The 27,813-nt window shown below is 39.9% G+C and overlaps 1 protein-coding gene across 2 annotated transcripts in view; it reads right to left on the bottom strand.

The window, feature by feature from the left end:
* Window positions 1-27,813, bottom strand: part of LOC122791827 (tumor necrosis factor receptor superfamily member 1A-like) — a 323,895-nt gene that overhangs the window by 195,502 nt on the left and 100,580 nt on the right. For both annotated transcript variants that reach the window (XM_044059790.1, XM_044059791.1), the window contains exon 3: window positions 15,216-15,347. In XM_044059790.1, the coding sequence (XP_043915725.1) occupies window positions 15,216-15,347 (132 nt within the window). The remainder of the gene's footprint in view (window positions 1-15,215; window positions 15,348-27,813) is intronic.

Here is a 27,813-nt window from a genome sequence, read left to right as displayed (position 1 = left end):
GCCTAACTTGCTGAAAGTCTGCAAAAGGTATTGCATCTCTAAAGTCAATTGATGCCTTGTGGGCACCGTGAGGAGCCAATCATCCAGGTATGGAAAGACCTGGAATCCCTGTAGTCTCAGGTGAGCTGCTACGACTGCCAAGCATTTGGTAAACACCTGGGGGTCTGTGGTAAGTCCAAAGGGCAAGGCCCTGAATTGAAAACGACTGGCTCCTAGCTGAAAGTGCAGATGCCTCCTGGAATGTCTGTCTACCTTGATGTGATAGTAGGTGTCCTGGAGGTCTCTGGAGCACTTCCACTCAACCTTCTGCAGCAGTGGCAGGATGGACTGAACAGTGACCATACAGAATTCGACTTCTTGACAAACAGATTCAGCTTGCTCAGATCCAAAATCAGATACAGGTTCCCAGTCTTATTTGGCACCAAAAAAAAGCAAGACTAAGTTCTGGACCCTCTTTGTCCTGCTGGGACCTCCTGGGTAGCTCTTTTTTTCTATAAGTTTTAGAACTTCTCTCTGGGTCAGTTCTTTCTGACTGACTGGCATATTGTGGAGAACTCTCATGGGACATGGAGGTGGTTAGGAAAAGGGAATGTAATAACTCCTAGATATGATATTGAGCACCCACTGATCATTTGTTATGGCTGTTCAGGCATTTGGGTGCAATGAAAACTAACCCCTGACTGCCTCCAAGGCAGGACAGTTGGAAAATGCCTCAGGGGCACTGAAAGGGCTCCATGGAGAAAGGTTCCCTGAAGACCTGGTTCTGAGGACCCCCTCTGCCTCTAGGGTGGCATCTACCATTGAACCCTCTTCTCCTGCCTCTGGGAGAGGAATCCTCTGGAGCATCCTGGAAGGAACTCTGTGACTTTCAGAACCAAAGTTTCTTACCTTCCCACTGGTTCTTGGAAAAAAAACTACAAGGGTAGAAAACAATACCAACAGCCAAAAGAGTCTTACCTTTTTGCTCACTGCAGTTCAAATTCTACTTGAATAATGGTCCAAAAAGAGAAGAGCCATCAAAGGTGGCATTTATGAAAGATGCTTTTAAGGGTTCCGCAAACTTGCACAACTACATTCACACATGATGCCTCAAGGCAATGCCTGCACCAGCCACTAAAAAGGTACCCTCAGCAGCTTTAGAGATAAACTTCATCGAGGAATTGGCAACAGACGATAGAGTGGTGAGTTTGGAAGAGCCCTTCTTGAGGTCCTCCACAGACATCAACTCTGAAAGATATTTAGTTGGTTCAGTAACCATGTCTCTTTTGAGCCGGGTAAAGAGTGCAAATTAATTAAGAGCTCTCAGACCAAACATGGCTGAAGTGTATATGTGCTTCGCATGTCTGTTGATCACCTGAGATTTCCTGTTTGGGGGATGGACGGTGGAGCTCCATGCAGCCAGCTCCTTTCTGGTGGCCTAAGTGACCACAATGGCATAGAGTGGAATGTCTTTGCTCCAATGCATCCTGTCTGAAGGAGGGCTTAAGAACTTGTCATCCTTCTTAGGGAATGGTTCCAATTCATCAGGTTCCTTCCATGACCTGTGCACAATAAGGACAATGAGCTCATCTGTAGTGGGGGAACCCTTGAAGTAGATGGGCCTGCCCCAAAAGCCTTCAGGAGCACAGATTCTTCCAAAGATGGGGGATGGGAAGACCATCCGCCTTTCTGTCTTAACAACTCCAAAATGTCACCAAAGGAGATGTTGTCAGGCGGAGACCTGGTGGACCAGTCTCCCTCATCAAAATCAGTGTCCTCTGTGAGGGAATCCATGGGTGAGTCCAAGTGGCTCCACTTGCACTGTCTCTTCCATGGCACCTATTCTGTGTGGGCATCAGGGAAGAACTCGGAAGACAGGATAACTCCCTGGGGTTTGGATGCTGCCTGAAAGCTATCTTGAGAGGAATGACCCTGGACAGGATGGATGGGGGCAGGGCTCAGAATACGAATGGGCTGGAATGTACCCAGTAGAGGGGAAGATGCTGCTCCACACTTGGAGAATGTTGTCTGTTCTACCACCCAAAAAGCCAAAGGACTCGAGGAAACTTCTTCCCTATCTCTGGTAGCTGAAGCCACCTGGGACAAAGGAGCAAAGCTAATCCCAATTTCCAGCCCTCAAGACAGTACTTGTCCTGAGCTGTTGAGGGCTGAGGCCTCTAAAGGAAGGGACTGATCTGACAAGCCTGGACCTGATCCCCTCCGCAGAGACCCAGTGCCAACCTCTCAGAGTAGAGACCCGCTCTAATCCGATGGCAACAGGATCGAGCTGGTCATGGACCCTGATGGAGTCAGAAAAGCATGCATTCCCAGACTCATATATGCTCCCTCAAGTGAACCGGGTCTGAAACAGGGAGAATTGTAAGAAGAGAGGGCAACCTGGGGCTGGGTATCTTGTTGGGTGGGCTGGAAATGCCAATGGACTCATCTCTATCTGGGCCCTAAGAAAGTTGCTCATCATCCTGTCCATATCAGTAGGCAAAAGTCTCCTAGAGCATCTAGAGAAGGTTGAAGAATGGGTGGATTTAGCTGGGGAAGCAAGCCTGGATCTTGAAGCCACCCTATAATGCCCCTGGTCCAAAGATCAGCTCCTATGCCTGAGAGCTGAGTGCTTTGGATCCCTGGAGGATTCTGAAGGAGAGCCCTCAACAAGTAATGCCGGATCCACACAACACATTGTCTCCAACATCTACTAAACCACCTTTCTGGGATCCAAGGGAAGACAGACTGGAGGGAGACTGAACTGCAGTCAGATCCAAGGGCATCCGATCTGAAGAGACCTCAGAACCTATGGATGGATCCTGAGACACTGGATCCAAAACAGCCAAAGACAGTTTCAGATCTGGAGATCTCTGATCCAAATGCCTATGGCATTTGTGAGACACAGGAGGAGAAGCACCCATGGAAACAGAAAGGACTTTCTTCTTGGACTCCTTAAGGACAGCAGAAGATGGGAACACAGAGATAAAGGGACCTTCGTGAGCCATGTGCTTAAGCAACAATTTATTTTGGCGGTCCACCAGCACTTGAGGGTTGAATGCCGCACAAATAGAGCAATCAGCCTCAAGGTGGTTGGCGCCCAAACAATAAGCACACTTCTTGTGGGTGTCAGAATTTGGCATCTTACATCGACAAGAAGAGCACCTCTTAACACCCGTAGGTTTGTCTTTCTCAGACAAACTTAGCAGTCTAACACACACACACACACACACACACACACACACACACACACACAGACACACAGACACACAGACACACAGACAACACAGACACACACACAAACACACAGACACACAGACACACAGACACACAGACACACACACACACACACTCAAACACAGCAAAAAACCTTTGTCAAGAAATCTGTAACAAAGTAGAGAAGAACTAATGCAACTACTTCTAGGAATAAGCCTAAGCCCGACAGAAATCAAAAAGGCACCAAGTGCCAACTGAGGAAGGGAGGGGGATTACCACAAAGCCCCAATGCCAGCAACAGCTAGAAATTGGAGAAAAGGATAATAGAAGAAAAACTATTTAAATGTAATAAAGGAATAAAGCACTAATCTGATAAAATTTTTGTGAAAATCCAATGAAAGCAACTTTGAGACAGGAATCACGTCTGTGTGTAAGCACGGGAAAAGAGATTTGAGGACCAGAGTGCAGAAGGGGATTATGGGACATGGAGGAGCTGGCTAGAGCCTTGAATCAGTCTGCGAAGTGCTGGATCGGATCCAACACCCATTCGTGAGGAATAATGAAATGGATAACATCAGATGATGCAGTTAGGCAGCAATTCTTCTTAATAAAAATAATCTACATGTGCTTCTCAAACATCCAGCTCACACTGTCTCTGTTTAAAAAATTCAGTGGACTACAAATGACATGCTGAAGTATAACAGTGGACTGGATTTTCTTTGGCCATCACCAATGTTACAAGTATGGCTTCTCATTTATTACATGTTGTAACATGTAATAAACGAGTATGGTTTCTCATTCATTGTATTTTATAACGTTTTAAAATGGTACAAGTCTGAGGAGCACAGCACTGTGATCTTGTTAAATGCAAAGTATCTTAAGCATTTAACAAGCTTCTTTTTTTAAAACATTTGTTATATTATTGATAAGCATAACAAAAAAGCACAACAAATTTACACATATAAATGCCGATACAAAAATGCATATTAATATGGGTCATAATTACTTGATCGGGCAAGAGACAATGAGAAAAATCTTGAGCAAATACAATTTTTGGAACTGTATACCAATTTCCAGACTATTGCCTGTACTAGTGACAGACACACACACACACACACACACACACACTAGCTTCCATTAAACAAGTAAACACAAGTTCTTCTGAAAAATGATTCTATGCAAACCCCCCATTAAAAACAGGTATTCTGTAAAATAAAGGTCACGTTACATAATCATAAACCAGGTATACAGTTGACTGCCAAAAAAAAAAAAAAAAAAAATGTAAATTCATCCATCACCCCTTTTTCCCTTTTTTTTTTTCTTGGCACTGGGGTCCTTCAACAGCGACAATCATTTAGAGCCAAGGTTTACACCACTAGGTGGCTAGCATTGTCACAGTGGTTCTTCCACACCACAAAGTCACACATTCACTCACACCTATGAGCAATTTAGAGTGGCCAATCTACCTGCTGCACATCTTTGGAATGTGGGAGGAAACCGGAGCACATGGATGAAACCCATGTGACCACAGGGAGGACATGCAGACTCCACATAGAAGGCATTCCAGCAAAGAATTGAACTGGGGAACCTCTTGCTGTGAGACAATACTATCTGTTGCACGACTGTAGCACCCATAAAAAAAGAGAATATTTGCACTATTTTTCACAAAAGATTAAATACACTCTGAAAGCCACTTAAACCGAGAAGCCCCCTCTGCTGACAGCAGTCATAGAATTTAAACAATTGTAGGTATCTTCTAATAGTTGTCTATGCACATAAGCAACATGTTCCCCTTTGTTGGAAAGATTTGGGAAAAATATGGTGAAATTAAATAGTCTGGGTCAAAATTTAATTTCCATGGCTATCATGGGAATGCAGACAATCTTTCTAAAAGGTCAGGTACGGATATCATTATGCAAGACCAGAATCTCTAAGCTTCTTCTAGCTGAGGTTACTGCCTATGAAAAAAAAAAATCTTTCAAAACAGATACTGTAATTCCACACTAGAAACAGGTTTGTGTGTGTGTGTGTGTGGGGGGGGGGGGGGGTATTGTCAACTTCTCCAACAAAGTTCCAGGGACATCAAAAGTTCTTAAATGGGGGTGTGATGACTCTCCACTGGACCAATATTCAAGGAGCCTCAATCCTCACCACTGGCAACAGTGGGGGATGTTCACTGGGAGGATAACAAGTATGCACACAGTATTTCCAGATGCAGCTCTCTGCATCAAGTGTAATTTCACTTAAGAGCACACAGAGCCCACAGTCACTCCGGGGCTGGTTTCTCCCTCTTTCTCTAGATCCCCAGTAAGACTCACCACTGGCACAGCTATAGAGTTGGGATGTCAGTTGAGAGACCAAGCCAAGACCTCCAGCACCCTCTCTGTCTAACCAGCACTTCGTGTCCCTGCCCAAGTAGTTCACACACACACACACACACACACACACACACACACACACACACACACACACACACACACACCTGGGAGAGGCTGGTACAGGTTTACTAGCAATGCCCCCTTATGCTCAGACTATAAGGTGGTTATCGCTGCCACCAGTCACTCCTTATCAGCTATTTTAGGGCCCTTAACAAAGGGTATCCAATATTACTGTGTAATATTAATGCTAATACAAATGGTAGTTTGACCAAGAACAAGGCTATTAGGAGTGGCCCACACAGGGTTACCAAATAAATATGCATGTACTCTCAAAACTTAAATATCTCTAGACACATCAGCCACAATAACAAGTTTAAATATATTTAATAATAAATAATAAAAGAACAAGACAATACTAAATACATATTCACACTGACATCAGAGTCAAAACCAGAGGAAATATTTAAGACAACATTGCAGGACAGTCTCGAATAAATAAAGAAAAATATCTAAACTAAGCGTCACTATATTCCTGACTGAATCTAAGAGAATTACGTTACAACCTAAGAACTTACTAATAGAGCAAGGCAGATGTTGTGGTGAATGGTTCTTGTCAGGTCCATGACCGAATACAGAATGCTCTGTCTCATCTAAGAAACTTCTCAAATTAATGTCTAAAATATTACTGCTGGGATAGATTGCAGAATGACATAATTTCTGGTCATCTGACCTCTAGTTCCCAGGCTAAAATCCCCATTCCTAGACTCTGGTAGCATTTAGCATCTCTCAGATCTTTGGCAAATGCTGGAAGGCATAAAACAACTGCATTCCTTTACGCTTCAAAAGTAGCAATTAGTTCACTCCAAGGACAATACAGAGAGCTTCCTAGCACATACTCCATGTCTCTAGCTGCACTGAAAACTTGAGAGGTAGCCTCTTTATGGCATCCTATAAAGTAATTTAATTGCAGATATTTTTCTAAAATTTACTAGACCGAGGTTAATCTCCTGTATCCCAGTTTCCACTATTAAAATATATACATTTAAACAGTTACAATAGTGCATGTATGGTACATTTCTGTTCTCTTCCAGTAGGGCACACTGTGGATACATTTTAAACGCAGCACTTTTACAAATACCTTTTCAACACAAACATCTGTACAGAGCAGTTTGATATACACAAGATACATTTCTAATACATTTGTAACACAAGCATCTGGTATAAATCATTTCAATATTCACCAGTGACATATAATTATTTACAAAATTCCAGACAGCTATGCTGGCAGTATCTCCCTTCGTCAGAGAGGGTCTGATGAAACTTTTTAAGAGAAGCCAATTAAGCACCGGGGAATGAATGACAGAAATGAGAGATCTCTAAAAGATGGACTTTAACAAAAGAATATCTGACTCTAATGAAAACATTTCTGAAAGGCAGTCCAGAATGGATAGTACCAGAGCTGAAGAGAGATTTAATCCTTTAGAAATGACCAAAACTACAGAAATATGTCCACTTGCTCTTGGGGATTTTCCTGGTACTAGGTTTCTGGCATATATGTAAGGAATAGATAATGCTAGGCAGGCATTCCCATCTAATAATATAAGTGAAGAAGTCAAGTCATTTGATGGAGGGACTGAAGTTCCAGGTGAGTTCTGTCGGATGGCTAAGTGAAGAAGATTCAGAAGGGCTTGAAGCACAGAAGCTTTTATAAAAGGGCCGCAACAAGAAGAACCTACTGTTGAGGCTAAAAGATACTATGAAAATGACTATGGACTTGCCAAGTCTTGCTTTCTGAATTAACTTAGGAAGAAGGGGAAATGGGGGAAAGCATAGAGAAATCCTTGTGGCCATTTCTAGACTAAAGTATCCCTGGGCCACTGCTTTAATGTGGGTATCTGGGAGTAGAAGATGCTACATTGGGTATTGACTGGGGATGCACAAAAGGTCAAAGCAAGGCATCCCCCACAGAAAGATTTTCCATGCCACTGACAAACTCAGGGACCACTTGTGTGCATTAAGAAATAGAGAAGTGCTAGGGTGTCCCACCTTTCTTGTTTAAATACCATACTATAGTCATGCTATGAGTGTGCATGGTGACTGCAGTATGAGGGACAGAGTGTACAGGGTAAGCAATACCATCCTCAGCTCTAAAACTGATTCATAAAACTGGCATCCAGCTATGATCAGGCACGTAGGACTGTTTTGCCAGGGCAATGCACTTATCTTACCCAAGGCTGACATGTCCGTGTTGACCATTGCTGTGGAGATGGGAATATGGAAGAGATTGCTCACAGTAAGACAGTTTGCATACTTTCAAAATCTGGACTAGACACTTAACATCACAGTTCTGGGGACCTAGTGCATACTTCCCAAGTGGTATGTAACATGGGGCTCTAGAAATGTAATTGGGGTACAGCATGAGTGATAAGGATGCATGCTGAAGATGTTGTGTTTCAACTCACTGGATTTGTGTGTGTCGGGGGATCCTCTCAAGTACAGACCTTTCATGTCACTATCCAGAACTGAACCAATAACAGAAAGGATGTGCAACGGCTACATCTGAGACTTTTCAGGGTTCTGTTCCAATCTTTAGGCATTATGGTGAAGTAGATGACATTTCTTTGCTGTAACTAGACTGACTAGTATCAGTGTAACTGGGAATCTGCCAGTCAGGGATGGAGAAGACCTCTGCACCCTGTAGTCTCTAATGTGCTTTGAACACTGCCCTTCACCTGTTGAATACTCTGAGGGATTAAGTGAGAACAAATAGCACAGAATGAAACTGTAATGGCCAAAGCCAACATGGGATGGGGAAGCACTTTCTAATCTCCTCTGTATTCTTTATGTATAAGTAAGCATCCTAGAGGTCCAAATAACACATCTAAGTCTTCTCTTGCCAAGCAAAGAGGGCCAGTTTATATTGATGTCATGCTGAACTTGTGTATGGGATTTAACTTGTTGAGAATGCTGAGACAGAAAATTCATCTGAGGTCATTTGTCATTCTTGATTTTAAAATGAGCCCTGAACAGTAATCCAGACCCTTCATGGGTTCCTGGGACCTTTTGGATGGCTATTTTAAGATGTGGCCAAGATTTCCCTTTTTCTGTGCTCCTCTCACAGGGTGGAATGTCAGCTAAATGGAAGGAGAAGAGTGGGAACAGTTGAGGGAGGAAATGTTTTGGCCTCTTGATGCTGTCATCTGAAACCAACTGTATTATGTGAAGGCCAACCACAAAACACGAAGGGAGAGGAAACATCAAACTTGCCTCCAGATGAAGAACCACAGTAGCCCAGGTTTTGTCTGTTACTTCTGTCTCCTGGAATATATCCACACAATAAAGGTCCATGGTCATGTTGGATTATTTCAGTATCCCGTTTTATCAGCTACTGCTGTTTCCACTTAAGCAGCAATTGCACAGGAATGTTCTGCATCCTGGTTAAAGCACTGTGATATGTCAGTCTTGTGATCCTTTTCACTCTCCTGCAATTGTCCTCTCATTTGTAGCCCAAAGATGCCAGTATCATTAAGGGGACAGTAATGAAGGGTACCTTAACAGTTTGGGGAAAATCCATTAGGCACAAACAGGCATGGAGGCAAATGTTAATACTGGTGTCTGCTACCCTTGATCATTCATCTGTGGCATTTTATGTCAGGTGAACGGCTACAATAGAAATGAAGGACAAAGTTGCCACCTGAGTTTTGTTTCAACTTTATTTTCTTCCAGCAACTGTTGCAGCATCTTGCCCATTTCATCTGGAAAGAACACTGAAACCATAACATGAGGGAAAGGATAACTAATCTTCCTGACATAAAATGTGTATTCTAGAAAGAAGATTGCTTTTTCAGGAATGCTGCAGTGACCAAGGAATTTACTACTAGGGTCTCTACCAAGCCATCCCAATCTTTAGGGGGCTGGATACTCCTGTTTGCCCTCCAATGGGTTAATACCATCATTGTGGGATCTTTCCATGGCTCCACGAGTACAAGAGAAATAATTTTTCCTGCTTTAGACACCACCTGGGAGGTCAAGGGAGAAGACTGGAAAGCTTCTTGAAAAATTTTCTTAAGGAAAGAAGTGAGGTTAGGGGGCCATCCCCCTAACTTCTGCATGAGTTCTACGATTTTACTAAGCATAAGATCATTTGGAGGAGATGACAAGGAGTCACCATCACCTGTTTCTTTTGTGCCTGGATTAAGAACGTCTATATCACGTTATCGAAATCTTACATCGAATCACTAAAGGTCGACCTCTAGTGATCGATGTAGTAAAACATCGAATAATGCTTAAAAAACAAAAAGCAAACAAAAATAAAAATTAACTAGCATAGGATGGGGGGGGGGGCAAGCCCCCTGCACCCCCACATCCCCCTACTTAAATATTCCAACTCTGAGACTGCACTACATTGAGGTACTCTACAGAGATTTCCTTTTACCTGCAAGAATTTGTGCACTTTCGATGTTGTGGTGCCGACAATATCAGCTTCGATATTGTCGGCTTTTGACATCGTGAAGTAGACCCAGATTAAGAGAATCCAGTGGGGAGTTAACACGCTTCCTCTTGCATTTGTGCCTCCTGTCTCACCTCATGAAGAAGGTTTCAAGGATGAGGAGGAAGTGTTAAGTAACACAGACTTATAAATCCAATTAAATTGGCAACTTTCTGATATTTCGTCCTTGGGAAAGTCAAATAAGTTGGAGATACAGGAGCAGAGTGAGAATGACTTTGGTTTGAAATTGGTGCAGTAGTTAGTAAAGATACTACAGAAGCACAGTGAGGAAGATCTTGGTTCAGAGCCAGTCCAGTATCAAACCACGTGGGAAACTTGTGCTGAAAAATGCAAGGCTGATGCAGGAACCAGCATCAAAAAAATCTTAACAGCACAGGGGATGTTAATGCCAGTGGAAGGAAGGAAGTTGACACTAATCAGCACTGATGCCAGAAACTGAACAAGCACTTGTCACAGATTGGTTGGTCCCCACTGACATTAAGAGGTCTCTTGGAACTGACAGCAAGGATCTTGGTCCTGAAATCTCAAAAGTTGAATATGTAAATGCTGTAATGGGACCAAGCCTACATGCACTGATGCTGACCTTGACTCACCATCACCAAAACTCAGACCAAATACAGAGTGGTGAGGGAATCAGCAGGAACTTAGCTACCACTGACAGCAGAATTTAAACAGCTGGCAAAAAAAAGACTGAAGACTAATGATGCTTGACCATGGCCGAACTCAACTCACCTGTCAACATCAAATGTGGATATAGAGGGAAAAGAGATCGGACTCATTTGTGCCTGCAACAAATCATCCATCATTGTCTTGCCTCTGAAATCTACAGTAACTGAATAACTGCTGTGAGAAGACTCACAGATGGAAAGAGTGATAAGACCTGACAAAGAGAAGCTTACAAGAGGTAAACCTACTTAAATCTACTTCTGATGGGGGACACAAACTCTCATGCCTAAACAATACCAAATATTGTCCTTTCAAGAACTATGAGTTTGAGAACTCCAGAAATGCTGGAAGAATACTTGCTACCCTCTTGCATTGAATTCTTAACTAGAACATGGAAAGAATGTGTACAAGAAAAAGTTTAAAATGCTCTTCCATTTAAGCCCACTGTCTCTAGTTTTGTGCCACTGAAACTCCTGCTGGGGTTCCTTGGAATGCTGGGAGGCAGAGAGCTCCCCTGACTCAGTAGATTCTCTAGGAAGTAAACCCTCCACAGCAACATCACTTTTTTTTTCTGACACTCCTTCTGTTAGTTATTACAAATGTCATAATTAGTTTGTTAATGCTGTGGTCCTAAACACACATACCATAAGACATGCATTTCCTGTAGTAATCTGTTTTCTGACTCCATATTTCACAATTTTCTTTCTTTCAAGTCTGGAATCTGATCCATACTACACATATTGGAAACATACCCAGACACAATATCACTATTCTACACAACACAGAAACAATTTTAAATATATCCAAAAAAGACAACAGCGTATCCAACGTCCTAGACCGAACTTATAAAATAATACAATGAAACATGGTCTAATAAAAACTCACACAATTTAATTATTAAAATAAACACAAGATACAACTGATACGCACTTTTGTTCCTATCATGGAACTTCTTCAGACCAAGTTGCATTAATTAAAAACCTCAATAAATACATTTAATTAGTATCACATGACCTCATACTGATTCAGGACCGCTTTGTAATTTTCCCTTTCATTTATACCCGGGAAATTACAAGCATTTAATTTTACCTGCCAACAATATTCTTTTCAATTTAATTCATCCTCTGCATCTAGCCTAAATTCATAATTTAATACCTGATCTATCACAGAAAACCTAAAATTCAGTTTGTCTTCATCCACACTATATTTTTGCATAACATGTTTAGCCAAACCATTATTAACTTCTTTATTATCCACTGTCCTTAAATATTCATACATTCTTTTGTAAAACTCTCTGCAAGTTCTTCCTATATAAAAGGCTGAACACAGCCTGCACAAAGCAACATAAACTACATACTTTTATTTACAACTACATTCATGATATAATTTAATGTTAGAATTTCTTGCTGCTGTGTTCACCGTATCACCTTCTATCGCAAATGGGCATAATTTACAATCATCACATTTAAACATCCCTTTCCTATCTTTTGTCTCTTTATTCATAAACCTATTTCTATAAAAATAGTCTTTTAAATTTTTTCCTCTCTCTGAAACAAATACTGGGCTATCCCTAATAATATCCCGCATACCCACAAAATTCATCAAAAACTTTGAGTTATTTTGCATGACTGGTTTTATACTAGCTTCATCTACTGAATTCTGTAATATACAGGCTAATGCATAACTATTAACTTTTTCCTCACTTTCTGCTCGTATTCTATTATTACTAGGGACATACCTTTCTCTTAAATTTATTACTTCTTCCTTAAACTCTTTCATTAATTCATTTGGGTATCCACTACTTAAAAATCTTAACTTCCTAACTTTTAAATTGTTGGCAGATTTGTAAACCATTAGGTCCAGAAAATTAATTTCATTCCTCCCAATATTGTATGTAAACTTTAAATAATCCAAAACACTGTTTAAATAAGGTAAAAATCTGAATAATCTTTCTTCATTTCCATTCCATAAAAGAAACAGATCAATAAAACGTTTATAAAATATAACCATTAATTAATGTTATGCAAAAAGATAGTATGGATGAAGACAAACTGAATTTAGGTTTTCTGTGACAGATCAGGTATTAAATTACGAATTTAGGCTAGACACAGAGGAATAATTAAATTGGAAAGAATATTGTTGGCCAGTACAATTAAATGCTTACAATGTCCTGGGTATGAATGAAAGGGAAAATTACAAATTGGTCTTGAAAAGGAAAGGGTTAAATTACTGAATCAATATGAGGTCATGTGATACTAATTAAATATATTTATTGAGGTTTTTAATTAAATGCAACTTGGTCTGAAGAAGTTCCATGACAGGAACAAAAGTGCTTATCAGTTGTATTTTGTGTTTATTTGAATAATTAAATTGTTTGAGTTTTTATTAGACCGTGTTTCGTTTTATAATTTTAAATGTATATTTAATCCAAAACAGCAGAAATGGGAGTAGATATGATAAACTGGAGCATGTGTGTATGTGGGGGGAGTAACTTCTGACAGAAAAACTTCACAAAATGAAGTGAATAAGGAAAGAGGTGACATCAAGAAAAGACTGGGAGTCAAACTAACAATCAGCAATAAGTGCAATACTTTAGAATTGTTAGAACTTACAATACAGAATTCTGAGGCCATTCCTAATGGAAGCTTGTTAAGCAGCAATAGAGATATAGAGATAAATAGTTTACCACATTAGGGAGGAGTTGGAGGTGGAGAAAATGTTGTGGTCTAGGCTGATCTGAACCTGTGGCTAAGCCCTATACCTACTCATGATGATGGACTGGACCATCCTAGATCATGTTTTATCTTTATGCCAGACCCTATCCTAGAAAATCAGGGGGTGGAAGTCACTGAAACCCATTCTGGACATGGTGCTAGCCTATCACAAAAACACATACTCTCACAAATACACTACATGAGCCCCATATATTTTAAGCACTGCACTTTTATTAAGTGCCTATGATACTCTGCCACAAGTGAAAATGTATGTAGTCATATAAAAATAAAAAGAAAGAGAACAATTAGATACTGCCAGAATTTGCCAAATAAAAATAAGAAAAAGGTGTGCCTATAGCCAAAGTCTTTATACAGCTGTTGCCATTGGTAACACAGTAATGCACTTTAAAACCACATATAAAATATGCATACACTAATGAAGGTGGTGGGAATGGTTCTTTAATTCTAATTTAATTAACAAAATTATTAACACAGAGGAATTTGCTGTACTTGTTCCACTGTTCAGATTTACATTTGTTAGTGGTACCTACTGCCAGAATAAATCTCAGCTGTTCCTCTGATGACTTACAGGACTCTGTCACCCTAATGTTTGACATTAAATTACAAAAATACTGAAATTAAGCAATAGATTTCACTAATAAGAGTAGGATGAAGATCCCACATACAATAAATATGGAGATGTGGAATGTACGTCTCTGGAGCACAGACCGACTGTCAATGTCCTTCAGTGGACTATATTCTGTCATAATACCTGCACAATGGTTCTCACCATGTACCATTATTCATTAACAAAGAAACCAACAATAACTGGCAGCCAACACTTACCTTTCATTTTTTGTTTGTTTTTTAATGAAGTTCATCATCCTCGGTTATAAATATGTCTTTTACATTTCATTATATCACAGTACACCGTAAGAACCACAATAAATGTGCTGTTAAAATTCTACGACACCTCTTAGCACAAAATAAATTATTTTTAAAAATGTAAACCTTGGCATGTGCGATATATGCTTAGCAATGACATGCAGAAGTCTGCTGATCAGTTTACCAGAAATCACCTGCACCCAGTGCTGTTTGCCAAAGGTCATAAGAGAAGCACTGACTATGTATTTCTCATCATTATTAGAAATGACTCTGACAACAGTATTACAAAAACAATTTTTACATGGTGTTCACAAAAGATGTCTAAAATGCGCTGTTTGGATATTCAGAAAGTGGTCTATCACATCAATACAGGCAAGTAGTCATCTCTATCCCAAAACCTGTAAATGATGTTCTTATTTGATCTTTATAGTAACATTATACTGTACAGAACAAACTTAATAAAGCTAAAGAAATAAACTTACACAATGCAATTTTAATGTGCTATTTTATTTCAGTACAGAAACGACAAACTTTCCATACTAGAAAGGTGCCTAAGCTGTCATAACGAACAAGAATCAATGAAACCAACAAAACTAGTAAAATAAACACTGCTGTCTGAAGACTACAAAACCTCCAGTTACCTACAGCAGTACATTCAGCATTCACTGAGCAAATACTGAAGCTATCAAACTGTATAACAATAAGGGATGACACTTTTAATGAAGGCTATGATTCAGAATCACTGACAGAAGCACACACCTTTGTACACTTATCTGCCACCGTTTTCCCCACCTCAGCTTGACAATGAAAGTCCTACTAGGTCAAGGTTTGTAAAATGTAACATCTCAGAAGAAAACAGATGTAACTTACCCCATCTGCAAACAGTGCAAGGTAAACATTTTTCCATTCCAGAGGCATATTCCGTATAGTTTTTGCCATTTGTACAAACTTGGCATTCGCCCATAGCGTGTGGAGTCTGGCAACCCCGGTGAACTTTAGTACCTACAGATTGAATAAACACGATTAAACAAATGTAAATGTGGAATATTCTAACCTGTGAAGTTCAGTTAATTTATTATGACAAAGGGAGCCACACTTCTCAGATAAATTCACAATCCTGTTATGTATACTGCATAAAAAAGAAAAATAGCTATTTGCAAATAATATTTTAACATGCTCTTCTTGACAGGCTATCTTACTTACTAGTTCTATGCCACAGTCCCCTGCACATTAGAACCCTAATAGTTATGTGCCTTACAGGTTCATAGCCTCATACTAGGCTGTTAATCCTGTGGAACATTTGTAGCTTTAGTCACATGAACCGACATTGAAATTGCCAAGAAACAGACTTATACGGTACCTTTAATTAATGAATTAGTTAGTTAATACGATACCCCGACCCCATGTAAAATGGGAAAAAGGGGGATGATGATGAGATTTATATGGTACCTCACAAAATGAAGTACTTGTACCTAGTTTTGACCTGTACCCCATGAAATGAAGAACTTGTACCTAACTTTCTGCAAGGGCTTGAGAAGCCAGACCGGGATATATTTTTGATTATGCATCGAGTTCTATAGTTTACTCCAAAAAGAGGCAAGGAAGCTACTATGCTTTACATCTAAGGAGGAGTCCATTTCATAAAACAGACATTCTCTGCGATAGCTATCCATCTTGCTAGTAGGCATTATTTATTCTCCAGTGGAAATGTCCCTTGAGAAATTGTGTGTGTGTTTAGGGCTTTGTTTGTTTTGTTATGTGTAGAAGGTTGGATAGGACCGGATCTTTCTTGGATCTATAGGCATGGCAGAGGTCAACTTTCAAGATTCACAGTAGGCGAACACTATGCACTCATAGAAGTGCAACAAGTACGAATCATGTTAAAAATGCTCTTTACATTTTCCAGTTAACAAAATACTGGGCATGTTTGTATATGTCTTGATGAATACCTTCCTTAGTTAGCGAGAAGAAATGTGCACTTAATATAGGAGAAGGCACAGTGGGTCCCGGTGGTAACACAAGTAGTATTATGTAGACAGCTGAATGCTTGCAGTACCATGCTTATCTTTTAAAAGTTATTCACATCACTTGCTAAGAAATGGGGAAAATAATTTGTCTTCTTTTTTCTCACTGACCAAACAGCTGAATATTCATATGCATGAAACACAACATAATTAAATAAGCTACTTTTCATCCAAAGCAGCCATTATCATGTGATACTATAGAACAACTATTTGTTAAACATGAAAAGAATGATTTTCATGACTTTTCATTCTTTCATGTCAATTCACATAAAGCATTTATAATACATACACTCATTTGGCACATTCTTTTGCAATGAACAGCATTCTCATACCACACATGTTAAGGAATGGGTTAAAAAAGGCTCAGTTTCCATGATGCAGTTTTTGTGATTCAGAGACACATTAGGTACAATAAGGAAAGACCTCATTACAGGCTGATATGCATGTCTCTGAATTGCTTTTAATTGCAGTGAGTTCAAATCAGCACATTTAGATGGCAGTTAACTGTGGTAGTCAATGTATCATGTTACCAAAGGCACCAACCCTCAACTCACTTTCCCACACAATACACGCATATCTTTCAACTGTCCAGATTTTCACAGAATGTCCAGACTATTTTGTCATATTTTTGGTCTGTTCCAAATAGTATTTGTGGTTTGCTGGAATTTCGTGGCAAATCAGTGAGGACTAAGTTCACTAAATAATGACAGGCATTTGAGTTTCAGACTTCATATCCTTCAGGAAACACACGATAACACAAGACCTTTTATTCTAGCAACTTTCTAAGTTTATAAGAGCAATATTTAAAATCTGTCCCTATTTGTGGAATACACACAGACACACAGACACACACAGACACACAGACACACAGACACACACAGACACAGACACACACAGACAGACACACAGACACACACACACACACACACACACACACACACACACACACACACACACACACACACACACACACACACACACACACACACACACACACAGACACACACACACACACACACACAGACACACACACACACACACACACACACACACACACACACACACACACACACACACACACACACACACACACACACACACACACACACACACACACACACACACACACACACACACACACACACACTATGTGCCCCTTTGCTGTCAGAATGTCCCTGATTTCTTAGTTTTCCTGCCTTGGCAAATCACAGATTATAGTCAATCAATTAATGCCAGACATTAGAGAGTTTCACAATTCATATCCTTACATGCTTGGTAATGCACAAGCTATTATTATACTAGTGACTTTCTAAGTTTGTGGGAGAAATTATTAAAATCAGTTCATGATTTTGTGCCACCATTAATTTTGGCTTAGTCTTATTTTCCTGTGCTAGGAGGTTGAGATGCATGCTTAATATTCCCTGTTCCTTTCTCTCTCAAACTGAATTGCTGCAGACACAGAATAATACCAAAGATCTTCATTGTAAGTTACAAAAGCTTGCTGCACTCTCTTATCAGTTAGCTCAGTGGATTAATGCTAAGGCTCCTGTAGCAAGGGTGTAGGGTTTAAATCCTTTTCCCTCCTGTTTTTTTTTAAAGTCTTATCGCTTTTTACATTACATCCTTGGTGTCTAGTGGTGGCACAAAAAAGACTAATATCCTCTGTGGACGTAGAAAGGTATAGGGATGGAATATTTTTTAGTGCCTTTAAGGCATGTGACTTACAGTATTTCCAGGTGTGAAGTTGTTCCCTGCACCACATATATTTTTTGAATTATGTGGCTTTAAAGTTTTCTGTATAGAGCATCCCTAGTGTTTAATATTTCCCCTGACCCATGTCTTCAGAGTGCTCCTTGGCATCTGGTGGCCCCCCCCACCAACCAATCCCTGGTATGTTTAAATATTATTAAGGCTCAATATGTAAGAGCTGTCCCTGGTCTCTAATAGTTCCCACCTGATACGTGTTTTGTGCAAGACACCATGATAAAGGTTTTCCCTCATGGCTAGTGTTCCCCCTGTCCCACATCTTTAGAGTTATCCCTGGTGGCTACCGGTCCTCCTGACCCAATGTTGCAGACTTTGCTCATTAGTCTAGGGGGTGTGTGGAAATATGACAGCCCCCCCCCCCCCCACACATGTAGACACATTCATTCTTCCAGCAATCATACATCCCCAAAGAATGCAGCAGTGCCACTATTTCTTTTTCAGGTTTAGATTTTCTAACCAACCATTCTCCTCGCCTCCTCTACCTTTTCCCCTGAAAAACTCATATTCAAGCCACCAGTTACCAATGTGGAGCTTTCCAGTGTCTAGATGATCTTAAGCAGGATCTCCCTTGGGAACATTTTTTTTGCTCCTGTAGGCATATAGATGAATGCCAAAGCTAATCTCCCACCTGCCTCCCAATTCCCCTTTCCACACAACAAACAGAATATCTTCCTTGTCTTCTAAGGCAGGTAAATATTATTTTTAACTTCCACAGTGTTACTTTTAATAATATTTGTTAAAATAGTGTGCACTTCTAAATCCCTTGTATTCCCAACCATTAACTACACACAGAAAAAAAACAATCTAACATGTTGAGGGCAATTGCCCCTATTTAATGCATGGATCAGCCTTGACAACCCTCCTCGCTAGCAGGATGTTTAAAATTCACAAAAACGGACAGGACATCTTATTCCGCCAGCTCCCACGCTACTTTATGCACTTAAGCCACTCCACTACAGACATGTCCCAGCTGGTCCCGATAAAAGATAAAAACATTACAATGTCCCCATTTTAAAAGATACCTAGCTATCAGAATGTATGCAACTGTAAAAGAGATAAGAAATCAAATCAGAAAAGTGTGAATATGGAACCCCCTTCCAAATCACGTTCAGCAGCAGCCCTCCCAATCACTGCATTTCGAAAGAAAAGTTACATTTGCACTCTTGGATCATAACATCCTCCTACCGTCATCCTATTTCAAGTTAAGAAGAAAGTTCTACACAGTGCAGTCTAGCAGACAGTGATGTAACCTGGGCTATACCAATTATAAAAACCTACTGGGTTACTATTTCAAAGTATTAAAATCATGTGATAAAATTTAAGCTATTTCTCTCATAAAAACTCTGTAAACCAGCTAAAACATTCTCCTATTAAGCAAAAAGACAACTACTTAATATACCTGCTTTATGTAACAAACTCAATAACCTATTTAGTATAATCATCAGACTGTGAAAAGGGACGCCTATGCTGGAATAATCCAAAGCATGTGTGGGGAAAAGTCACATTTATTTTATTTATTTATTTTACATTTGTTGACCAGGAATAGTCCGACTGAGCTGAAAATAGCCCTTTTTCAGCCGAGGCCCGGGGAGAAAATCTCTGAAAACATTATACAGTAATTAGAAATAAAAATTACAGATGCAAATGTTCATAAAAAAATTACAGAAGCATTATTCAAAAACGATAATATCAAGTGTAAACAACATTAAACAATTATGATATATTTACAAAGTCATCATTTATATGCAGGAAATATGAGAAGAACCAAACATACAGTCTTAAAGCATTAGTTCAATATAAAACATTATTCGCTTCCAGGTGACAGTTTAGAGGAGGTATTTAGAAAACAGAAGAGTTTAGCTAAAGCATAACACATCTAAGTTAAGTGAGAGTGGTAGGCAAAGCCAGGGGAGGCAGAAAAGTAGAAACAGTGGAGAGTAGAGGATAAAAGTTTGGAATAGTGTTTAATTAGTAGGTAGTTTAGGGATGGGGGGACAATTTATGTTGGGTGGGAACAGAGGCAGGACCAGAGAGTTTTTAAGTGTTCTTTAGCAGCTGCTTTGAAATGTTTTGGTTGATTTAGTAATCTACTTTGAAGAGGAAGTTTGTTCCATATAGTGGTAGGATGGTAGCTATATAGGTTGCATCCCATATTAGTCCTAGGTTTATAGGTAAGCAGTAGGTCGTGATCAGAGCTTCAAAGTGATCTAGTTGGAGAGTAGTGGGATATATAGGAGGATAAGTTAGGGTAATAGTATGGCTGGTATAATATAGTGTGTATAATCTGGAGCTGAGAAAGAAGAAGCAGGTTGGGTAGTTCCAGACAGTTTAGGTGCTTACGTGAGACACAGTGATGGGTTTTATAAGTATGTTGGGCAGAGAATCTGGGCACCTTGTTGTAGGTTAAGTTTAGCTAGGAGAGTAGTGTTTAGATTTGTGAGTATTTGAGAACCATATAGTAGACTGGATAGGAGATAAGTATGGGATGGGGTCACTTTGGTTTTGGAAGTGAGAAACTTTCTGTTTCTGTATAGAAGGCCTAGTTTTTGACGAGTCTTCCTGATGCAATTGTTGATGTGCAGTCAAATTTAAATTGATCGTTTATGGTGATTCTTAGGAGCTTGTTGCTAGCTTCAGGTACTATTGGTGTCTTATTTAGAGGCAGTATAGTGAAAGTAGATTTGAGATGGTTAAGAGTTTTAGAGAGAAACAGTAAAGAGTTTAGTTTGTTTGGAATTCTGAATTAATTGGTTGTTGATGATCCAGGTTTCCACTGATGTAAAGGCTGCAAGCAGAGACTGCCTCTAAGTAGGCGATATGAGACAAAAAAAACTCCAACTATTCTCTGTCATATATCATCTACTTAGAGGCGATCTCTGCTTGACTTACATTGCCATGTCTAACCCAGCTCTGTTAGAAATGCTACATCTAAAGAAATCCCAATCCCTCCACACCACACGCTCCAGAAACCTCAACATCATTACCACAATCAACAGAATGTGCTGGAGGGACAGGTTCATAACCCAGAGACTGCACAAGCTATGGAATAGACTTCCCATACATGTCAAACAGAGCACCTCACTGGCCCTCTTCAAGAGAAATCTTGATGAGTGGATTGGAAATAGAAAATTCACCCCAGGGATCACTCCAGTGGCACTACTCGACAGAGGCACTAGGAACTATGGTCGGGTGGCATGATGCCAAGGTAATCCTATGGACTAGTCTTGTAAAGGCTCCAGGGCTATTAGCCTAGTACACACCTATGAACCTATGAGTAGTAAAGATGAGACTGGAGGGAGAGTCAGACAGAGTGATCACAGTAGAATCATCTGCATATTGTACAAGTGATGACTGGGAGCAAGAAGTATAGAGTAGATTGGTGAAAATATTAAATAGAAAAGTACCCAATACAGATCCTTGGGGAACACCCATTTTTACGGGGGGTGGGGGGGTGGGGTGGGGTGCAGAGAGCCATTTCACTGATTGTAATCTATCAGAGAGAGCTAGAAAACCAAGAGACAGTGGCAGAGGAAAAGTTGAGATTAGTCAGTTTATCCAGAAGTAGAAAGCGTGAAACAGTATTAAAAGCCTTAGAAAGGTCTATAAATAAGCAAGACATAAGTTTATTATCATGAGCCAGAGAAATAGTGTTAGTAAAGGAGATAAAGGCAGTGGTTGTACTGTGTTTTGGACGGAAACCATGCCAAGTAGGAGTAAGTAGGTTTTCCTGTGTGAGGTATTGCAGAGTTTGCTTATGTATACATTTTTCAAGTAACTTGGAGAGGGTGACAGAATGGCTATTGGCCTAAAATTAGAGATTTCTTGGGGGTTACCTCCTTTGTGGATAGGTACTGTGTAAAATTCTTTCCAGATAGATGGAACTTTTGACTCAGAGATAGAGTGGTTGATTAAGATGGATACAGGAAAATAAAAAGTATCAGCAGCTAGCTGGAGGAAGTAGGAAGGAATGTTATCAGCAGAACTAGAGCAGGGTTTTAACTTGGAGAGTAGAGATTTGATGTAAGTGGTAGATATAGGTTGCAAAGAAAAAGGGTTTGGAAGGGTTGGAACTCAGAGATAGGAAAGCGAGATTAGAATCCTTAGCAGGGGAGGGTTTGTATTAAACATCTTTGTTACAGTTTCAATAAAGAAGGTGTTAAAGATAGGGGCAGTTTCTTTGGGTGTCTTATTTGGGTAGGGATTAGGACAGGAAGGGTTTCCAGGGTGCAGTATTTGGTTGACTGAATTCCAAAATTTTTTGGATTAGATTTTAGTGCTGTAGGAGGAGGATTAAAACAGAACTCCTTTTTATCATTAGCAATGTGTTTTTTGTCAGGTTTCTAAGTTCTTTGTACTTTTGCAAGTCAGAGGGGAGTTTATATCTCTTCCAGATTTTCCATTGCCTGTCCCTATTTCTCATTAGAATACAAGTTTCCTTAGAGAGCCACGGGGATACATTTGATTTTATTCTAACAATACGGAGAGGTACAAGAGAGTTTAGTATATCAAGGAAGATAGAGTTAATAAGATTGGACTGCTTCATCCAGAGTAAGCTTGAAAAGTATAGTCCAATTTTTTCTAGCACGAAGGGTCTTAAAGGTGTCAGGAGAGAAGTTGGATAGTTTTCGACAGGTTATGTATCTATGAGATCTGGTAAAATGGGGGAGTAAATCTAGTGACTTTTACTGGACAGTGATCACTAAGGGAATTGGATAGGGTTTCTGGGTTATGCCATATATAGAAGGGTCAGATACTGGTATCCAGTCAGTTAAGGTACTAGGAATTTGTGAGTTTTTTTAGTGGGTGGGTTCAGATATTATTGAGTAAAGGCATGTAGATTAATACATGAGGCAGAGTTTGGGTTATTTAGAGCTAGCCAATTTATGTTTACATCACCAAGAATAATTGTTTCATTGGAGTAGTGTCCAGTGAGATTGGAGAGAAAGTTTTCAAGCAGGGGAATATTATCTCCTGGAGGAATATAGATGGCTACTACAGTAATGGTAGAAAAAAGTTAGTGACTTTAAGGTTTGCTGCTAGGATTTCTGCTACGGGGAAAGGTGGGATTAGTTCATTAATACAAGTGAGGGTTAGATGGTTAGAGCAGATGATAGCAACTCCATCCCCTTTCTTCTTCGGGCGATAAAGATGAAGTATATTATACCCTGGGGGAAGAATATCACTGTCTGAGATATATGGTTTCAGCCATGTTTCTGTAAGGGAGATTACATCAGGGGTATGGGTTGGCAACCCGCGCATGGAATTCACTGGTTTTATTGAGGATACCTCTGATATTCATAGAGTACAATGAGATGCGTTTTTTGGCAGGGTAGGGGGCATGTTGGTTGGGAGGGATAGTATTATTGGAGGGCGACGCTATGACTGATCCTGGGTTAGGGTCAATGTCACCTGACGGAAGTAGGGCAGCAGGGAGGAAGTGAGGCTTATGTTTGTAAAAACAGCTGCAGAGATATTTAGTTTTAGTATGAATAGTGCAGGAGGGAGGAATTCTGATTCTGGGTACAGGAGTATTTAGAGGGAGGCTAGATGAGGTGATGTCAACAGATTGCTGTGGATAAGAGAAGATATAGTCTTGAGATTTAGTAGGACTATTGTTGACTGGAGTTAGATAAGGACGAAAGGTGGTCAATGATAAGAGGAAAAGTAAAGGAGAGAGATAAATAATAGGATACAGAGCGGTAGTCACACTGAAGACTACGAATAATCAGTTGCTTTTGAGCTAATTAAAAGTTTGTAAGGAAGGTATTTAGACTAATAAGGATTGAGAGTAGGGCTGAGGATAGGACCAGTAGGAGGGAGTAAGAGAGACAGAGAGAGAGAGAGAGAGAGAGAGAGGAGAGAGTTAGGATCAGTAGTGATATTGATGTGACTAGAGAGAAGGAGGGGAGGGAAAACATAGTGACAGGCCTGTAGGACAAGAAGGGGTGCAGTGTTTTGCTTTGGGTGTGTCAGATGGATAAGTATAAAGGAAATTATATGGGGGGGGGTGGGAAGGGAGCGAAGTGAGCCCAAGTGTAGCGAGGGTGAATGGAGCAGGGCTAGCCCAAAGTCTCAAGCTGCTGCAGAAAAGTAGTTCATCTGTCACGGAGTCAAAAGAGCAGCAAGGGAGTAAGTAGAATGAGGCACAGAGGGCACAGTAGTTGGTGCAATTTAACAGCAGTTTAGCGTTACAAAAGACAGAATACTAAGGAAAGAAAAGGAGAAAAATTAAAACTCAATGGAGGTAAAAGGAAAGGATGCAGATGGTGAGGACAGGACTGAAAGAATTTTGGGAAAGTCCCTGAAGACTGGGAAAGACCAAAAAGTCCTAGTGATTCAGTTTAGGCTAGAGTAGGTAAAAGACTGAATACTAAAGAAAGGGGAAATGCAAGGGGGGTTTGGGCTGCTAGCGAACCTTGTAGGGAGTGATCTCTAACCAACCTAGTAGAGCTATGGCAAATAATTCAACTATGGAGTTGTTCCACCAATTAAATATACTTCAACTTTTTTAGAGCATTGGGGGAAGTTATGTTCCATGTCTGTGCGAGGGTAGAGGTGCAAGAGAATTCTTACTTCCATGGGGCAGACTCAGTGGCCATTAAAGGCAGTAAGAAGTGAAAGTTCAACTTTTCGTTTAGAGCACTGGGGAGAAGTTATGTTCCATGTCTGTGTGACAGCAGAGGAGCAGGAGAATTCTTACTTCCACAGAGCTGATTCAGTGGCTGTTAAGGGCAGTAAGAGGTGAAGCTTCAACTTTCTGTTTAGAGCACATGTACTGTACCAGGAGACATCACAAATGACAACTGCCAAATAATGTCCCACACGTAAGCCATGTTGAGTTGTCAAACAGACCAGAGGCAACTATTATATCCCAGAGCTTTTCATTTCTTTTAAACAAGAAGATACTAAGGGCATCCAATACTCTAACGTGTAGACTCTGGATCACTGCCTCTCTCTCACCCTTCTCTGTTTCTGTGCAGCTGCCAAGGAGTCTTCCCTTTAAAGTTTTATATCTCCTGAACACTGAGAAAAGCCCTACAAGGGATATACCAAGCCCCTTTTGGAACTTTCTGTTCCTCCTGACGACAGTTCACTCCCTCAGATGCCTGTGACCAAAAAGGACTACAAAGCTCTTTTTTCACCTGATCTCCCATAGTGTTATTAGGGTTATTATAAGTTTTGCTCCCCCCCAAACACATCAGCTAAATCAATAAAGTATGTAACATTTCCAATCTGACACCCTTGGATCTAGCCAACCACTGCACTGGGATGAAACAGTCTGTTTTAAGGTAGGTATCTGCAGATAATCCTGATCAACAGATTGTGTTATCTAAACTTTGGAGAACAGGTCTAAAACTGTGTCCTTTCATATGTACAGAGTCTTACTATAAGCTGACACAGATGGCCATGTGGCACCCTCCCGAGTACCCATACTGTCCGATGCACTTTTTCAAGCTGAATGTACTCCTCTGGGATGGCAGTCCATTGTGCTAGCCGTTTCCTAATGAAATAATGACAATCTCTCCCATCAAGTGTCTGTGGGACCTCTGCAACTGTAATGTTTGTGCATCTCAGTCTTTCCTCTTAGCCTATCAAAAGAAGCTTCAAGCCATTCCAGCTTAGCCTGAATACAGCAATCTTTGCCTTAAGTAAATCATTTTCAGTAATAAGCCCCTGCAGTGCATGTTCATTAACTGCTACCATAATTTCTCCTAGGAGCAAATCACCAACCTTAATGGAAGTCTCCAGTCAAGTATTCATCTTTATCAACATGAGGAATACATCTTTTAATATAACTTTTGCATCTCTGTTTCTTGAGGCACGGGGAGCATCCTCATTGCAGGAGCTGTCATGCTGCATGATGCCAACTTGCATTACAAACTTCTTGTGCCTTTGTGTGTTTCTGGCCCTTTCTTGATGACAAGTACTCTTACTGCTTTCAAATCAGAAAGAATATAAGGGAAAAACTGGGGATCTTAAGAGATTTAACAGAAATGAACCAGGTAACTGTTAGGAAGATGTGAAAATAAGCTCCATGCCTTATCAGGAATCCTTCAAAGTATGTTTTTGTAGTAAGGTTTAAAACACAATTACATTTTAAGCTTAAAGAACTAATAAAAGAATTACCAGCTAAAACTACTAACAAGAATACTGAAATAAAATCTAATGCAGTAAGTTGCGCTTATAAAGCAAAATTCAATAAATGTAACCTAAGGTTAATAAAAGTTGTGGAGAATAACATACAGGAATGTACCCTGAACATCTACAGAAAGTACACTTAGCATACTATTAAAGTATTAACATTGTCTAATAGCATTTTGACAGTATGGATGCAAGTCTTTGGTTATAAATAATGCATAAAAGAAACAAAATATTAATACTCATTACTGAAAAAGTACACATTCAGTGATGATTTAATGAATTTATAGTTCAAATGAACCAAAAGGTGTTAAATAAGTACTCACAATTCAGAGACAGAACTGGACAGAGTAAAAATCTGAAGTTAATAATGTGGTAAAAATAACATTCCATGATAATCTTGATGACTAGCACATTGTTTGAAGTGAAAAATACTTTAAACAGAACAATGCAGGGGGAGCCAATTTTGAAACCATTCATTGTGAAGATTACACTGTATTATGGTGCAGATTAAACTGAGCTGCTATAAATTGGAATATTTTGTTATACACTCGTTTACTTTTGCTTGAGTCTACTGTCGTGTGATTTAAGCAACTGTATAGATATAATGGTTTGCTAACGGTGCAATCTATTTATGGTCAGTGGTCAAGTCTGCTCTACTATAATGTGGTTCAGACTGAATTGAGCTGGACTGCCATAAATTGTAATATTTTACTATACGCTGTAATTTATTTTTCTTTTAATTCTAATGTAGGGGCATTTAAAGAATGCATAGAAACAACAGCTTGCTAATAATGTGACCTATTTATAGTCAATGGTTTAGACACCTGACTGTTTTATCTGGTAAAATAGGTTCACTTAGATATTTGAATACATACAGACTTGAAATCTTAGGAAAGGGGACAATTAAGACAATTTAAAAATATTAAGAAAAATATATGGACAACATATTCAAGTATTGACAGATAAGTCTGACAGAAGGAGATGAGGTGTCCTTAAGCTTGTTATCTTTGGGTAGAATTAGAATTCTCTATGCATATCCAGGGAGTGTAGGACTCTTCTGACCTTGTTTTGAAGGGTTGGAAAGAAAGTATATGCATATTAACAGATGGGTGAAAGACAACACACTGACCACTTTAGGCATAAAAGAAGGACTGACCCTAAGAGATACCCTATCCTTATGGAAAATAAGGAAGGGAGGAGAGGCTATTAGAGCTTGGAGCTCTGAAAACCTTCTGGCCACTAGTAAAACTGTTTTCCAAGTTTTAAAGATGCTGAAGCTGCTGGTTCAACAGGTGGCTTGGCAAGCTTTTCCAAGACAATTTTAAAGGTCCCAAGGAGGGACAGTCCTCTTATGTGAATTCAGATGAAGGATCCCACTGAGAAACAGCTTAATCTCAATTCTAGGGAGCAAGGGGCATACATGCAGAAATGGCAAACACGTCTGCCTTGAAGGAGAAATAGGCTAGTCCTGGCTCTTAAGAGCTTACACAACTATGAAAGTATAGTGAAAATCCCAATTTGAATGGGATGCGCGC

Source organism: Protopterus annectens, chromosome 17.part0, assembly GCF_019279795.1.
Source record: "Protopterus annectens isolate FY-2018-M chromosome 17.part0, PAN1.0, whole genome shotgun sequence".
In the NCBI taxonomy this organism is placed as follows: domain Eukaryota; kingdom Metazoa; phylum Chordata; order Ceratodontiformes; family Protopteridae; genus Protopterus; species Protopterus annectens.
The sequence above is the reverse complement of the archived record's forward strand: the minus strand, read 5'-3'. Positions and strand labels throughout refer to the sequence as shown.